This window comes from Cyprinus carpio, chromosome A11 (assembly GCF_018340385.1).
Source record: "Cyprinus carpio isolate SPL01 chromosome A11, ASM1834038v1, whole genome shotgun sequence".
In the NCBI taxonomy this organism is placed as follows: Eukaryota; Metazoa; Chordata; class Actinopteri; order Cypriniformes; family Cyprinidae; genus Cyprinus; species Cyprinus carpio.
The window spans coordinates 4,853,777-4,870,485 of NC_056582.1; the positions used below are offsets into that span (position 1 = coordinate 4,853,777).

The window sequence follows — 16,709 nt, forward strand, 5'->3', positions numbered from 1 at the left end:
GTATCATGTTTATTCACATTCACAAATTAAGTAGAGGTTAACGTGTCAATGACATCACTTAAATTCTTCCTGTTTTCCTAATTCAGGCAAATCCTCAGGGATCATAACTGCCTCCAGACTCTGCTGCAGCACTTGCGATCTCACAGTCTGACCATTGTGAGTAATGCATGTGGAACCCTCTGGAACCTGTCTGCACGAAGTCCAAAGGACCAGGAATTGTTGTGGGATCTTGGAGCTGTAAGCATGCTGCGCAATCTCATCCACTCGAAGCACAAAATGATAGCCATGGGAAGTGCAGCAGCTCTGCGAAACCTCCTCACAAATCGTCCACTTAAATATAAAGATACTGCTGTTGTATCCCCAGGATCCTGCATGCCATCCCTCTACATGAGGAAACAGAAAGCATTAGAGGCTGAGTTAGATGCAAAGCATCTGGCAGAAACATTTGATTCAATCGAGAAACAACGTTTCAAACATCAAAGTATAAACAAACCGCTGAGGCACATTGAGAGCCTAGCAAAAGACTACGCCTCAGATTCTGGTTGTTTTGATGATGATGAGGGACCTAATGTATCAACCAGCTTGGACACTGGAACCTTCTCCATGCTCTCCATGTTCTTGAACAATTCTAACTTCCTTAATACTCAGCCCCGTAAGCGAGAGGGAGAGCCTGAGCAAGACGTTGAAACATTTCAAACTGAAAATAAAAGGTCACAACCCCCTGATGATGAAGTGACTGTAGCAGCTGAGAAATTAGCCAAGAAGATCACCAGCACAGTGGCTAAAATTGACAAACTGGTAGAAGACATTACCATGCATACATCCTCAGAGGACAGCTTCAGCCTCAGCTCAGAAGATCATTTTGTGGATTGGAATTATGGGCCAGATGAGCTTCACGAGGGACGAGCCATTTCCTGTTCCCCTTGTCATCTTTCTGACAACAGCTCTTTTTCACCTAAAGAGCGTCTCAGCAGAGCACATGCCTTCTTGCGTCTTAAAACAGCCAACTCAAGTTTATCCAATGACAGCCTTAACAGTGGCAGCATCAGCGATGGCTATTGTGGCAGTCAGAACCAGACTCATACCTCGACAAAACCAACAGAACAACGACGTCCAAATAAACTTGACCTTAAGGTAGCTCATGAGGAACCAGTGAACAGTGGTGTACATATTTCAAGAGTTATGTGTCAAAATGAGATCCCTGAAAGAGATTTTGAGACAAGCAAAGATGCTATTTTGCCTGATTCAGGTTCCACTGATACAGAGAAGAGCCAAGAACCATTTATATCAACACCTGCAACTGTATCAACCAAGGTGTCTTCAGATGCTAGTATACCAACTGTCAAGTTGTCTCCCTCCTATCAGCATGTTCCTCTAATCCAAAGTGTTGCCAAGTTTGGCGTTGCAAAAACTGCAGTCAATGTTCAGGCAGCTCAAGCAATGTGCAGGCAAGCTTGGGCTCCAACAGTGATGACTGGAGGTAGTACTAGCAAGTTTTCCCCAATATGCTCTGCAAGAAGCCCCACAATAGGACAGCTGGAGACCCCTCAGAAGTATTCTGTAGAGAATACTCCAATATGCTTCTCTCGCTGCAGTTCTCTGTCTTCTCTGTCTTCTGGGGATGGAGCTCTTGATGGACAGAGTCAGACTGAAAATGACCTAGAGAGTGACTCCTCATTAGAAATCATAGAGGTGGAAGATGTGAATGTTGAGAGAAAAGATGAAGAGGATGAGACACTTGATGACTTGAGTGACAGTCAGTTATTATTAACTGATCAGAAAATCAGCAGCTCTGATCCAACTGAGATCCCTAGTACAATCAAAAATGAGAAGAAGTTCCTTAGAGGAGTGTCTCCAGTAATTCTTGAGGACAGGACACCATCCAGCTCTTCAGACAATTACATTCACGAAACACCTCTTGTAATGAGCCGCTGTAGTTCTGTCAGTTCACTTGGCAGCTTTGAATCTCCTTCAATTGCCAGCTCTATTCAGAGTGATCCATGTAGTGAAATGATAAGTGGTACTGTTAGCCCCAGTGACTTACCAGACAGTCCGGGACAAACAATGCCTCCAAGTCGCAGCAAAACTCCATGCTGTGCAGAATCGAGTGGACCAGAGACACAAAATCTTAGTGGTGTAGGAAGCCAGTGGGAGAACAGTTTGCGCAAATTTATGGAAATCGCTGACTTTAAAGAAAGGTTCAACCTACCTCCAGATTTGGACACAATGATCTATTTCACTGTGGAAAAACCAATTGAGAATTTCTCATGTGCCTCTAGTCTGAGTGCCCTCCCTCTCCATGAACACTATGTCCAGAAAGATGTGGAGCTCAAACTTACTCCTTTGCTTAACCAGCAAGACAATGATCTAGAGGATTCTGAAAAAGAAGAGGACATGGATGACCAAGACCAATATAGTGAAGGCAACTCAGATGATGACATAGAAATTCTGAAAGAGTGCATTAATTCTGCCATGCCTTCCAGGTTTAAGAAGGTAAGGCCAACTGTGATGCCCAACCTCTCAAACCAAGTTCTCAACATGCAGACTCGAAAATCTGTGCAATTACCAGTGTATATGGTGCTACAGAATAAAAACAATCAATTGTATTCTGGACAAAAGCTTGGAATGTCTTCAAATGAAATCTATCATGATGATTCCTCTTACACTGACTCTGCTGAAGGTACGCCCATCAATTTCTCAAGCACCACTTCTTTGAGCGATGAAACTCTCCAGTATCCACCCAGAACTAAAGAAATAAAAGACTGGCGAAGGAACAAAGAGACACAAAAGCATATGGTTGATATTGAGGCAAAAAGAATTGAAGACCTACGCATGTTCTCCCGCTTCCACAAACCAACTAAAATGGCATGTCAGTCCCACAAAGTCACAAACCAATTAAACAAAACAATCAGACATTTGGTACCCACTCAGAGATTACTTATTCAGAGTAAAGAGATGACAGCAAAAATGACCCAGCAAAGGATTCAAAGCCAGTCTCCAGTTCGACAAATCCAAAAGCAAGGACAGAATCTGTCAAAAAGCATGCCACAGTTAGATATTCCTATAAGAAAACAAAATCCAGAGGTGTACCAAAATCACAAAACCTGCTCCCTGAGTCATGCACAGGAAAACACTATAGGCTTTCAGTCTAGGCATCACCCAACAACTACAGAAGTGGCCATCTGCCATAAAATGGACAAGCAGGATGGACTGATGAATAGGACGGGACAGAAACAACATTATGAATCAAGCAAGACTAATGTAATACGTAATGTTAATATACAAGATCAAGTCAACAGTTACCAGTCCCGCCAAAAGGGTTTTCACAGAATCAAGCAAAATCTAATTTTAGAAGAAGCACCTCCATGTTACTCTTTGAGTTCCTCCCTTAGCTCTTTGAGTGATGCAGAATTTGAGGAACATAATGAAAAACCTCAGCATACGTGGATACGGAATAAACATAATTTAACATCCAACCCCACGTGCCCTCCAAAATCACAGCAAGAACACAACCAGTTGGAAGAGAACAGCTCGCCAAGCTCAGTCAGCATGGATTCAGAAGATGATCTTTTGATAAAATGCATAACATCTGCAATGCCTCAACACAAGAAAAAGCAGGCTGCCAGAAAAAAGAAAGCTGAGAAAAAGCACAAACAGAAAGCAACAGTGTGGAGCCCTGTAAATGAACTAGATTCTGATGAAATGGCATCAGACAAAGACTCTGACCTCAACAGTGTTGAATGGAGAGCAATACAAGAAGGAGCTAATACAATAATTACCAAATTACAAGCTTCAAAGTCCCAGGAACCTTCATCAGAGTCTGAATCAGTTCTGTCATTTATGTCTGATTCAAGCTTTACTCCTAAAAAAAAGAAGGTATACAAAGATGACAAAAAGGCTAATAAACCACTTGATTTTGCCCCTCGTAAACCTGTTCCAAACTTTCCTGTGGTCTTCAGGGGTAGAACAGTGATATACACGCCCAAGAAAGAGACAACTCTCTCTCAAATACCACCACCTAAAAAAGTGATACAGAAATCAGATGCCCCTAAAAATCCAAATCTAGCTCAACACAGGTCAAGAAGCCTTCACAGACTGGGCCACCCCATGGATTCCACTCAGTTGTCATTGCCCAAAAGAAGCTCAACGCCACCTGCCAGGATACCAAAGAGCTCATCTTCAGGATCATCTCAAAGTTCAACACCTTCCAGGCATCCTCAGAAAAAAGTAACCTCCCCAACCCAAACCATTAAACAAGGTCCAGAGAAGGTTGCCTCAGCACCATGCAGTCCACCGGACAAAAGAGGAAGCACTTCAAACATCAATCAGAACTCAAAATCTCCTACAGACAGGAAAACACAGAAATCCCCTGTCAGAATACCATTCATGCAGAATCCATCAAAGCAAACAAGAAACATTTCACCTTTAGTAACCAACCAGCCCACTAACATCAGCAGACAAAATACGCAGATGTCAGGGAAAAGAATCCTACCAGCAAATCGAATGGATTTGGTTCGCATGACATCCAGTCATTCAAGTAGTGGTGAATCAGATAGTAATGGTTTTCTCAGACAACTGACATTCATCAAAGAGTCCTCAAAATTCTTAAGACGTGATGCTGCTTCACGTTCTGTCCCAACATCACAGCAAGCCTCACCCCGAAGAACAGTTCCAGGGGCCCCAGCGGTTTTCTTATGTTCTTCTCGTTGTCAGGAGCTCAAGGAAGCAGTTCAAGGACCAAGAAGAATGCCTGTGACTCAAGGACAAAGACAAGTGCAGGAACAGGGGATACTCAGACAAGGCATGGCCCCATCAAGAGCCACCTCTATTGATAGGGACGTCACTGTGAAACGTCCAGCTAGGCGAACAAGCTCAGAAAGTCCTTGCAGAGCCTCCCAGAGAAATACACCCAGTCCAAAGCCAAGAGAAAAGAGGGAGGATACATTCAAAAGATACTCCTCCTCACCAAGCATAAATGTCTTGAGTCGTGTCACCAGCCGCTCCTCTCTTCGCTCTTCATCCTCTGACTCAAGCGGACGAGCTAAAAGTGAAAGGAACACAAATCAGAGGCAACAGAGAGCTGGATCCCGTAACTCTGACAGAGTGACCTGGCGAAGGATTCGTGATGAGGATGTTCCCCAGATATTAAAGAGCACCCTTCCACCCACTGCGCTGCCTCTGTTGCCTTCACCTGAGGGCATCAAACAGATGCCACCACCGCTACCAGGGAAATGGCCTACTATTACTCTAGCATCACGGAAAACAAGTGATGCAACTGTTCAAACTGAGGACTACTCAGCCAACAAAACAAATTCAAGCACCTCTCCCACAATTGAAAAAGTTCTTAACATTACAGACAAGGCCACAAAGATGGCCCTCCCCAGGAAAATAAGCATGGCCTTTGGGAATAGTCTCCAAGATGGGGATTCGGATGGATCTCTGAAAACCTACAGCACTGCATCAACCTCCACCTTTCAATCAGTGGAAAGTACCCCCAGTGGTGGTGTTGGCCATTTCCGACAGAGCTCACCAAGTAAAGCTGTCAGGGTTACTCCTTTCAACTACATCCCCAGCCCCATGGTCTGCTGCTCTCCACATGGTCAAGTGCAGACAACGTCAGAAAAGACAGAGGAAAAACATGAAGCATAAAATCTGTAATCAGTCCTCAGTTCCAGTCTTGACAAAGTACTATGCTCCTGATGCGGTAAAAGTTCAGGTGGTAATGGATATGATTTTCTTTACCTTGGATATTTACTGAGTTTTATGCTCTCCATCGCTTGCATCAGAAGTTTTACCTATTTGAAAAAAATAAAAAAATAAAAAAAACAATCTGGATGTGAACAATTACCAATGTACTACAGAATCTCACTGGATTCACAACATTAACCTAACCGCACCACACGTTTTTTTTTATATTTTTGTATAGTGATAATAATCACTGCTTGTGCTACTTGGACAATTAATCACACATGACAGAGACTGTCTCGCAGTGTGTTATCCACAGATAAAAATTATGGCCCACATTTAGTACAATATGCAATCTATTCTTCGAAAAACAGTGACAAATACTTTAAAAGACAATGTGCCACCTGCAACCCGGAAAAGACTGTTGTACTCTCACATGAGAATCATGTATGCACATGCCTTTATGCCACACGGACAGGTTCAACAGCCTATTGCCTTCACTTATTATCACTGCAGGAAAATATAGCTACAATAGGTAAAATCTGCACAAAATGTCTATGTAATCGTCATGGATATTTAGTGGTTATGTTGTAAATACTGATATACAACTGTAGTCTAATGCTTCCCAGAAGGCAAAATGTAATCCTGCCATTGCTACAAATAGCATGCTAAATACTCACTTAACCACTGTTAACACGTGATGTTGACTTTGCTGTTTCTTTTTTTATTGAAAATTACAGTTGTAAGTACAACCATGAATCTCTGCCCACACATTTCCATTTTTGAATATAAGATTGTCGTAATTGTTGTGTTCAGCAAATGTATGTAATACAATTAAGTGACTGTACATACTCCTGCTTACTGAATGCTTTCATAATGTCTTTTTGTGTAGTCACGTTATGCTTTAAGTATTTAAAAGCAAGCTAACGAGTAGCAACTCTGTGGATTGAGATAAATACTTGCCATTTACACTAAGTTGGGCTGCTGTAGAATGTTTAAAATGGCTTCCATTCAACCAAAGCCTATTGCCAAAACTGCAGCTATACAAGCAAATATTGTAGACATATGATCAGTATAGTTTTGATTATGGCCAATTAGCCAGCACAAAAAGTGTTTGTCTTATTTGGTGAGGTGCAGTATTTACATGGGCTTAGTTTTAACTGTAATATAGCAGCTTCACTCAATTTGTCGCCAGAAAACATGCATTCTCTCTTAAAAATAAAGTCAATGATCCCACATCAGCCCAAATTCTGCAAATGATGAAAAGAACTACAGTGTATTTCAGATGTGCTGTGAGTGTAGTTCTTTACACCATGGTGTTCCCACATTAAAGCGTTAATTTTGAACTTTCTCTGAAGATATTGAAATTGACCAGTAACAGAGCTCTGTGTAACGTGTAATGACCCCTAACAGTGGTGGTCAGGATTAAGCAATATGATGCAATGCTAAATTCAAATTGACATAAAGGGAAAATTTGATGCACAGAGTTGTTTGAAAGAGTGTGGTGTAGACCAACAGTTAAACAGTTGTGGCCAGGGGTTAGGGGGTCCTCAAATAAACATTCTCATAAAACCTGTGTCCTTACATTATTTATCTGAGTGGAAGTAATTTATTCAATGGTAGATGCCTTCAGACTATCTTCAGGGTTGCCAGGTCTGCGTGACAACACTATGGCAACGGCCAATTAAAAACCAAACTAGCCCAATGACCCTATCCTAAATATCAAAACTCAAAATATGCCACACCCATACCTATAATGCATATTTTACAGTCAGTGTTATGTGCCATACACAATTTCAATTTGTGTTTTTTGCTATGTGTGAGACAACAGAAACACTGTCACAAATTTGACACAATCAGTTAATTCACTGAGTTTATTAATAAGTTTGGAGTTTTTTACCGGCCAATCATAGACCACAGCTTGAGAACAAATGCCCTAATACCACAGAAATCACTTTACATTTTAAAATTGAGGATTTTTGCTTGGACAATAAACCTTAATCAGGCTATTTAACTCCATTTAATACAAATGAAAATGACGCTGTGAGGAATATGCTGGAATATTCCTGTCATCAATAAACTCAAGAAGCCTGGATTGTGAAAATTAGATGTAAATTACATTAAATAATGAAAAATACATTGAGACTGCACAACTTATACAGTACTGAACACACACTGACACATTGACATTGACCAAGTAGATTTATCACAAACGAATCAGCCAGGAATATCACTAACATTAAGATCTGATGAACTTCAGCATTAAAATGTCTGAGCCTAAATGCTAACAGCAGCTCAGCAAGAGGAAAGGCTCTTCCATGGAAATCAAGTGACATCAGCTACTGAATGAGCAAATCTCAAGTTCAAAAGATATGTGCGAGTTGTCACAGCGCGCTCCTCTTCACTTCCATCACGCTGTGCTCCAAAGACTCCCCGGCCGCACGCAGCTCATCTCTCCGCCGTGCCAGATTGCCACGTTCTTCCTGCAGTCGCTCATGCAGCTCTATGTAACGTCTGCTCTGCAGGTATCTCACCTCCACTTCACTGTTGTTGGAACTGGCCTTCAGATCTGAAAGATCAAGGCCAAATATTAGCGTTATGCTTGCAAAGGTGCAGCCACACTAGATAAAACCCATGTCCAACACTGTTAACAGTAGCAGTGCCATATTCTATATTCAATAAAACAATTCTGGGTAACACTTTAGAATAAGGTTCCATTAGTTAATGTTAGTTAATGTATTAATTAACATGAACAAACAATGAACAATACATTTATTACTGTATTTATTAATCTTTGTTAATGTTAGTTAATGAAAATACAGTTATTCATTATTAGTTCATGCTAATTCACAGTGCATTAACTAATGTTAACAAGCTTAACTTTTGATTTGAATAATGCATTAGTAAATGTTGAAATTAACATTAACTAAGATTAATAAATGCTGTAGAAGGATTGTTCTTGCTTAGTTAATGTTAACTAAAGTAGTTAACTAACATTAACTAATGGAACCTTATTCTAAAGTGTTACCCAATTCTGTAATCCAGCAATTCATTACTTAGTCAACTATTATTACTAAAAAAGTAAAAAATGGAAAAATAGAAACGAGTAACAAAAACAGCAACTTAAAAAAAGTTAAGAGTAAAGTTGTTTTCATAAAATGTGATTCTTTTGCCGCCGAAATCCAGTCATGTCAATAGGGATCCATAATTTAGTGTTTTATATTAATAATACTTTTACATTTTGTACAATAACAACTAAACGAGCAATCTATTTATCTCCATCACCATTCTGCACATGCTTAACTATCTAGATATGTTACAATTTAATAAATGCATGTTGTTTTAAGGGAACATCTCTCCCTGTCTTACCCAATAAACACTGCTGTTCAAAAGTTTGGGATCAGTAAGATTTTTAAAGTTTATTTAATAAGTCTCTTCTGTTCATCGAGGCTGCATTTATTTGACCAGAAATACAGAAAAAACAGTAATAATGTAAAACATCATTACTGTTTAAAATATTGGTTTTCTTTTTTAATATATTTAAAAATATAATTTATGTGATGCAAAGCTGATTTTTCAGTGTCACATGATCCTTCAGAAATCATTCTATGCTTTTTTATTATCAGCATTCTTTTTTCTTTTTTTTTTTGGAACCTGTGATATTAAAAGTCAAAAAAGAACAGCATTTATTTAAAATATAAATCTTTTCTAACAATATAAGTCTTTAATATCAATTTTGATCAATTAAGCACATCCTTGCTGAATAAAAGCATTATTTTTTATAAAAAAAAACTGACCCCAAAATTTTGAACAGTAGTGTATATTGTTACGGGGAAGTCGTGGCCTAATGGTTAGAGAGTCGGACTCCCAATCGAAGGGTTGTGAGTTCGAGTCTCGAGCCGGAAGGAATTGTAGGTGGGGGGAGTGCATGTACAGTTTCTCTCTCCACCTTCAATACCATGACTTAGGTGCCCTTGAGCAAGGCACCGAACCCCCAACTGCTCCCCGGGCGCCGCAGCATAAATGGCTGCCCACTGCTCCGGGTGTGTGTTCACAGTGTGTGTGTGTGTTCACTGCTCTGTGTGTGTGCACTTCGGATGGGTTAAATGCAGAGCACGAATTCTGAGTATGGGTCACCATACTTGGCTGAATGTCACGTCACTTTCACTTTCACTTTTTCACAAGAAGATTTAGCTATATTTTTAAATAATTGCTGTTCTTTTTAACGTTTTATTCATCAAAGAATCCTAAAAAAAAGTATTACAGGTTCCAAAAACAAATAAAAATAATATGAAGCAGCAAAACTGTTTCCAATATTGATAATAAATCAGCATATTGCAATGATTTCTAAAGGATCACGTGACAATGAAGACTGGAGTGATGATGCTGAAAAATCAGCTTTGCATCACAGAAATAAATTATATTGTAAAGTATATTAAAATAGAAAACCATTATTTTAAAATGCTATAATATTTAACAATATTATAGTTTTTTCCTGTATTTCTGATCAAATAAATGCAGCCATGATGAGCAGAAGAGACAAATCTTACTGATCATAACCTTTTGTGTACAAATCATATTTTAAACTAGCTAAACATGATAGTGGCTACAATTGTTCATCTGCTTTCGCGACAGTTTATATTTTAAGTGTCTAAAAACTTCAAATAACTGTCTTATGTTCCAGACATGTTCATTTAACTGCAGTGCTAAAGCGGGTGTTTTAATGACTGATCTATATAGTGTTCTCTATTATAGATCAGAGGTTTTAAGTCAAAGTGCTGTAATGATGTCGTCTGTCCGCTACCTTCCGCAGAATCGGGTAAAACGGTGAACACCGGATCGGTGGGACAGGCTCGGTTCACGTCCTCCGTGATCTGCTCCACTGTCGGCGGATCGGGTCGGGACGGCAGAACCATCCGCTTCTTGCTTTTAGAACCAAAATTCATCCTGAACAACAAGGAGACGCTCTTAATAAAGCATTAGTGTTCAGGCTGGTGGGGATACATACTGTACACTGTGAAACAAACACACATATTTCACATGTCAACTGTTTGTTTTCGTTTGGCAGAGAGCTGACACGTCAGACTCAGAGCGTGACTCTTCGATTGTATCTGAGATCTTGGTGATGATGACTGGCGCCATCTGTCGACTCGGAGGAAAACAGCAAACATTAACGGTGCAGTAAAAAAAAAATAAAACTATTACAGGAAAACACAAGCTGAGATCACTTTACTGCAACACAGACTTACAAATTAAAGTGCCCCTATAATGGATTTTTTTAATTACCTTTCATGCAGCGTGTAACACAGTTCTAAGTGAATGAAAACATCCTGCACAGTTTTAAATCTGAAAGTGCACCGTGTCCCAAAACCAAAATATGAACCTTTCATTAACCATAATGCTCTCACAACTAAATAAAATGAGAGTTTATTCAGGTTCTACAATCAAATAGGTTTTACAATTGATTGTACACAGTATAATGTTCTGCATACTTCAATTTGATAAATGTACTTTTATGAATCAGATATTTTAGCAAATAAAAATATAATTTACTTCTGTGTTTTTTACTATTATTAATTCAACATTTCACAATAATTATTTTTTGTATCTTAGTAAAAAACAATGAGCATGGTGACAATTAAAATGGTTTCTATTGCACATTTGGCAAGTTAAGTCACCTTTATTTGTATATTCATCTAAAAACTCAACAGTTGGATCAATTTCATTCAGTTTTAGGATTTAAGCTGATGTCAGCGGTATGTGAGAAAAATGAATTCTTTTCAGATGTTGGCTACAAAAGTTTATTGAAATTTGAAAACTTACATTTTATTTCATAATAATAATCAGATCACAGATGCAATGAATACAAAACAAAACAATGTTGTCTGTTGAATTTCCAACAGTTTAGCTATGTTTAATTGCTGAATACATTTATACAATCTGGACAAATTTATATGAACAGTGAGCATATAATTACTGCCAAAAATAGATGTGTTCAGGACATATTAATAAATACACCAGATTATTAAACTATAAAGTTCAAAAATCAACTCCTGACAATAGCTGTCTAAAAATCAGGCATCGATTCACTGAGGTCTTTACGATGAGACCATATGAGTCTGTCCTCAACGTGATGCTGCATCTCTTGCATGTTGGTGCCATCCTCAGATCACTTTAGCCACCTGTGTACATATATGCAGAAAGATTGAATTTTTTTTTTTTAAACATATAACCATTAAAACAAATACCTCCCACCTCATACACACACAAACACACACTGAAAACATACCATTTAATCAACAGTGGGTTCAGTCTGCAGTCAGTGGCATGCAAGATGAGACAGCACAGAGAGATAGATTCATTTAGAGGAAGTCAAAGCATAGGAAACCATATGACTTATCAAATGTGGGTTTATTAGCAATATGATGACATACAAAAGCAGAACTGGGCAGTCTTTTGGCTTCAGGCTCAGCAGGGCCAACAGCCCGGTTTCTCACCAGAGTGTGAAGAACTGACACAGAGAGAATCATCGAAAGCACAAGGAGCAAATTAAACAGATGACAACAAATATTTAAACATTTACATTCACATATACAAATAATGAGGTGACATCAGGAAATCTGTAAAGAATGGGGTTTTGGAACAGCTCTTATGTTGCATACCCTCTCTGGTGACGTTCTCAGCTGCTGACATGGCCTTCCCGCTTATCTCGTCTACTCTGGCTTCATGCTTCAGGAAAAATGGCCGCACCGCATACCTGTACAGAACCTGAGAACCATTCCAGGAGACCGGAGCCATGCACCACAACAGGAACAAGCACTAAACACCAGAAGAAACACACACACAAAAGGACAAGGGAGTGAAGGAACGGTTTTCTGGTGTGAGAATTCATGATTAACATTGAACAGGTTAAGAGACTATAGCGGCAGAGAGTTATAAACGTTTATCAGACATTACAATTAGTATTTGTGTTTTATTGCGGGTACTGTCGCTTTCCATTTGTTTGCCAAACTACCTCTTTTCGATTCGAGTTTCAGTTGTTGTGGCTTCAGTTTACTTCTATTGCATATAGTGACGCAACATGCACAGACAAATGATGAAAGCATACATTTTATTATTAAATTTGTTTCAATAACTCTAAAATGTGAATAATTATTACAGGCCTTACCACAGTGATTTAGGGCAAAGCAAAAAAGCAGTTTGGAACAGTTTTATAATGAACTCAGAGTTATGAGTCATTTAACCCTCCTGTGATGTCTGGGGTCAAATTGACCTAAAAAAAAAATAATATGATAATTATATTTTTAAACCTTGAGAATTTCTCTCTTTTGCTAAATATATTAGATGAATTCATAAACATGCACATCTTGTGTTACAGAGTTTTTAAAATGCCTGTGCACTTTTGGCCCAATTGGTGATGTCTGGGCTAAATATCATTTATGCCTTGGCATTCATTACTGTACTGCGTATGAAGGACAGTTTTTTGTTCTTTTCTGAGTTGCATATACCATTTCATACAATGATGTGTTTCCAAACACTGTACACATATTTTTACAAGCATTTATCAAAAATGATTGTTGTTTCCATATTATATTGGGACTTTTCATAGACATAATAATTTTTATACTGTACTAACTGTATTTTCATTCCTTTAACCCTACCCCTCACACAAAACTTTCCACATTTTAACATTTCAAAAAAAAAAAAAAAAAAAAAAAAGCTGTTTTCCTTGTGGGGACAAACTAAATGTCCCCACAATGTCAAAAAAAATCAGGTTATTCTCTGTCTAAAGAAAAATGACCACAAGATACACTTATATATATTAAGTTATGTTTTGTCATAAAAATATTTAAAATATCACATAGGTGAAGTGTAAGTAAATAAAAATAAATTATTTTGTCAGTCTGAGTAATTTACTGATATATTTAAACATTTGGGGTCAAACATGGTTGAAATTTGCACTTAACAGGAGGGTTAGATTTTTTAATTTTGAACATGAAAAAGGTACAGTGTGTAGCTTTAAATTATGTATTTTTTACAGTTTACATTTTAGAGTATCAGGATATTTCATAAAATATTTCACATTTTATAAAATCATATTTGTGTTTAAACTTTTTAAAAACATTAATATTTAAACTATAAAAAAATAAACAAGGCTTACAATAATGTAATAAAAAGCACAAAAACACAGATTTTAGTTTTATTTATATACTATTATAGTATTCATTAAATATTTGCATTTATTTTCATTAAGTTTGAGTGATTTTGTTACAGGCTTTTGTCATTTTTTCATTAGTTTTTGTTTCTTATTGAGAACAAATAAGAAATCTTTCTATTTAGCTTCATTTTTATTTAATTACTTATTTACTTTTTTTCAGTTTGGTGATTTAGTGTTAGTTGCCAAAGGTAAAATCTGTAGCTTTTCCTCTAATATTATATATTGTATTATTTTTTTTATAAAGTTATTATTTTATAAAGTATATATATATATACATACACACACACACAAACATATATATATAAATATATATTGCAGAATTACAGATTATTATCTGCTAATCAGCAAAAAGAAGCTGGTTATAATTAATCCTTTTAAATCAGATATTAGTCAGAGAAAGCATGGCCTTGTTCTACCTACCTTACAAACATAGTAGAAAGGAAACCAGTGGAGAAAAATGTCAGAGAAGAATTCTCCCACACTGAAGAAGCTGTAGATTACCCAGTACGTCAGCCATTGTGTGTCATCCTCCTTATCAGGACTTTCTATGGCTTTGATACTAAAACATGTAAACAGACAAAAATATGAAAGATACCCTAGTTAACACAAGTTACTGCAACCAAAATAATACACTATATAATAAAGATTCAGTGTAGGTTATGGCAACTGCTGATTTGTGGAAAACCTTAAAAGCACATAACTCACGAGTAATATGCAGGATACACAAAACCAATCAGATTACAGAGCAGAGAAGCGCCGTATCCAAATAATAAATACGCTCCAGTCACACCAACAGCACCTGACGGGAGAAAATCATAAATCCTCCTAAATCAGCTGAACAAACTGAAGAAGCACATGTGAAATCTGTAAAACTGTAAAATGGCATTTATTCCTGTGATGCAAAGCTGAATTTTCAACATTCAGTATTAATCTCCAGTCTTCAGTGTGACATTATCCTTCAGAAATCCTTCTAATATGCTGATTTGCTGCTTGAGAAACAATTGTGTACTGATTCATATTTTTTGTGGAAATTGATAAAAATTATTTTATTATTAGAAATTAGATAAGAATTATTTGATAAATAGAAATTTATATAATAGAATTTGTTAATATTTAGTTATATAATACCATAATAATATTTATTTGAAAAGGAAATCTAACATTATAAATGTCTTCTGAACAAATTCATGCATTTTTGCTGACTAAAAATATTAATTTCTTTAAAAAAAAATGCAGTCCCAAACTTTTGAACAGTATAGAGTGTGTAGTTATGCAAGTGTGTGTAGCTGTTTTTGGGTGAAGCCTCAAGTGCAGTAATCTTCAGCACTAATATTCAATGTAAATATAGATGTTGAGGGATGAAGGCGAAGTCACGTGTTGAGTGACGTCACACCAAATCTCCTTCTGAGGAACTTTATTATTCAAAAAATGATTCCTGCATTTCAGCTCTTTCATTTCTCTTTTCTGTTCTCTTCATGAAGAGAAATTATTTGTCTTTAGTAATGATATGTCATTTATTTCGCATGCCAATAATACTGTATGACGCAGCTTCGACTGACTTGAGCACCTGTTACATCAATATTACAGATAACTGCATAAATACGGCTACTTTTTGTTTGAAAACAACAACAACTATGCAGAACATGAAACGTGCTTTGTATAAAATGAGGACTTACCGAGCGCTAAATAACGTTTCTTGATTCCTGTTTTTTCTTCGATTTTATTAAGACAGTCAGTGACTATATTCTTCTCGTTCAAAAAAGCCTCGACGCGGTCTTTGATCTTTGTAAATATGGCAAGCATCGTGGCTGAAGAGGAAAGAGTAATGTTATGCACTGAAAGACAGGTGTCTGAATGCTATCATGACAGTTTCGCTGACTGAAGGCTGACTCAATCCGCTTACTGTCAGTCTGCGGGAGGATCAGAGGATGCTCTGTCGCTTTAAATTCTACTAAAATGCATTTAGGCCACTCTAGTTTACTTTAATTTGATCATCACTTAACTTATGTGATTACAACTAACATCCTTGCCAATAATCAATATCTGTAAATGCTTGGGGTATAATTATATTATATTACATTATTATTATTTTATATTAATTTATTATATTAATTTACACAATTATCATCAAACAATTATTTTAACTGCGTGTAGCCTAGCCTATATCAAACTGCGTGTTTTCTGCTTCAAAATGAGGCTCGTTTTTGGATTTGGACTAAAAAAAAGCAGAAGGGCTTACTGAAAAATGCTAATTCATTCTCTCTTTATTTCTGTCGCTTTTCGCCAGGAATAGGCTATAACCATTTGCCCGGTAACCGCAGTGAACAAAGCCGCGCAGCACCTGCTTTTGCAACTTGCAGCGCTCATATTTAATCAATTATAACCCAGAGTCTTTTGAAGTGTACGCTATATCTCAGTTTGCATATATATTTGTTTCTTTCTTTCACCGGAGCACCACCCGAGTCTTCTCCTCCGGTCCCGTTTCTACAGTGATCCGTCACTGTTGTAGGTTGCCAAGTTGAAGGGACAAATGGGTTTGTGTGTGTCGATTGTGTGAAAAGGATGCGTTCCATACCAGATCTGGCAACTGGGCAACCTTGGAATTTGTTGACGTGATTATTCATATAATGAGGTTTGGGCCATACAAATTACGGGAGTTTTACCGGAGACGAATTTAGCAAACATTTTAAAAGAAAGATTTAAAATCCGGGAGAAATACGGGAAAGTGTTTAAACGGGATGATAGCGGGATAGAATGGTAAAATACGGGAGAATCCCGGGGAAAACGGGAGGGTTGACAGGTATGC

The 16,709-nt window shown here is 37.5% G+C and overlaps 3 protein-coding genes across 4 annotated transcripts in view; 1 reads left to right on the forward strand and 2 right to left on the reverse strand.

The window, feature by feature from the left end:
• Positions 1-7,257, forward strand: part of apc2 (APC regulator of WNT signaling pathway 2) — a 40,935-nt gene extending 33,678 nt beyond the window's left edge. Inside the window, exon 15 of the mRNA XM_042766004.1 lies at positions 87-7,257. Coding sequence (XP_042621938.1) covers positions 87-5,649 — 5,563 coding nt within the window. The 3' untranslated portion in view covers positions 5,650-7,257. The remainder of the gene's footprint in view (positions 1-86) is intronic.
• Positions 7,258-7,545: 288 nt separating this feature from the next.
• Positions 7,546-10,803, reverse strand: LOC109087360 (UPF0449 protein C19orf25 homolog). Its single transcript, XM_019101571.2, has 2 exons — positions 10,490-10,803; positions 7,546-8,254 (listed from the first exon to the last, which is right to left on the reverse strand). The coding sequence occupies exons 1-2, from the start codon at positions 10,629-10,631 to the stop codon at positions 8,070-8,072; spliced, it is 327 nt and encodes a 108-aa protein (XP_018957116.1). The 5' UTR covers positions 10,632-10,803; the 3' UTR covers positions 7,546-8,069.
• A 677-nt stretch (positions 10,804-11,480) lies between these two features.
• LOC109087355 (receptor expression-enhancing protein 6-like) lies at positions 11,481-15,812 on the reverse strand. 2 transcript variants are annotated; one of them, XM_019101564.2, is made up of 7 exons: positions 15,580-15,809; positions 14,609-14,702; positions 14,324-14,462; positions 12,348-12,504; positions 12,120-12,196; positions 11,975-11,998; positions 11,481-11,867 (listed from the first exon to the last, which is right to left on the reverse strand). In XM_019101564.2, the coding sequence occupies exons 1-6, from the start codon at positions 15,704-15,706 to the stop codon at positions 11,978-11,980; spliced, it is 615 nt and encodes a 204-aa protein (XP_018957109.2). In that variant the 5' UTR covers positions 15,707-15,809; the 3' UTR covers positions 11,481-11,867; positions 11,975-11,977. The 2 variants fall into 2 exon arrangements, with proteins under 2 accessions (XP_018957109.2, XP_042622975.1); XM_042767041.1 differs by lacking the exons at positions 11,975-11,998; positions 12,120-12,196 and having other exon boundaries at positions 15,580-15,812.
• Positions 15,813-16,709: the final 897 nt, after the last annotated feature.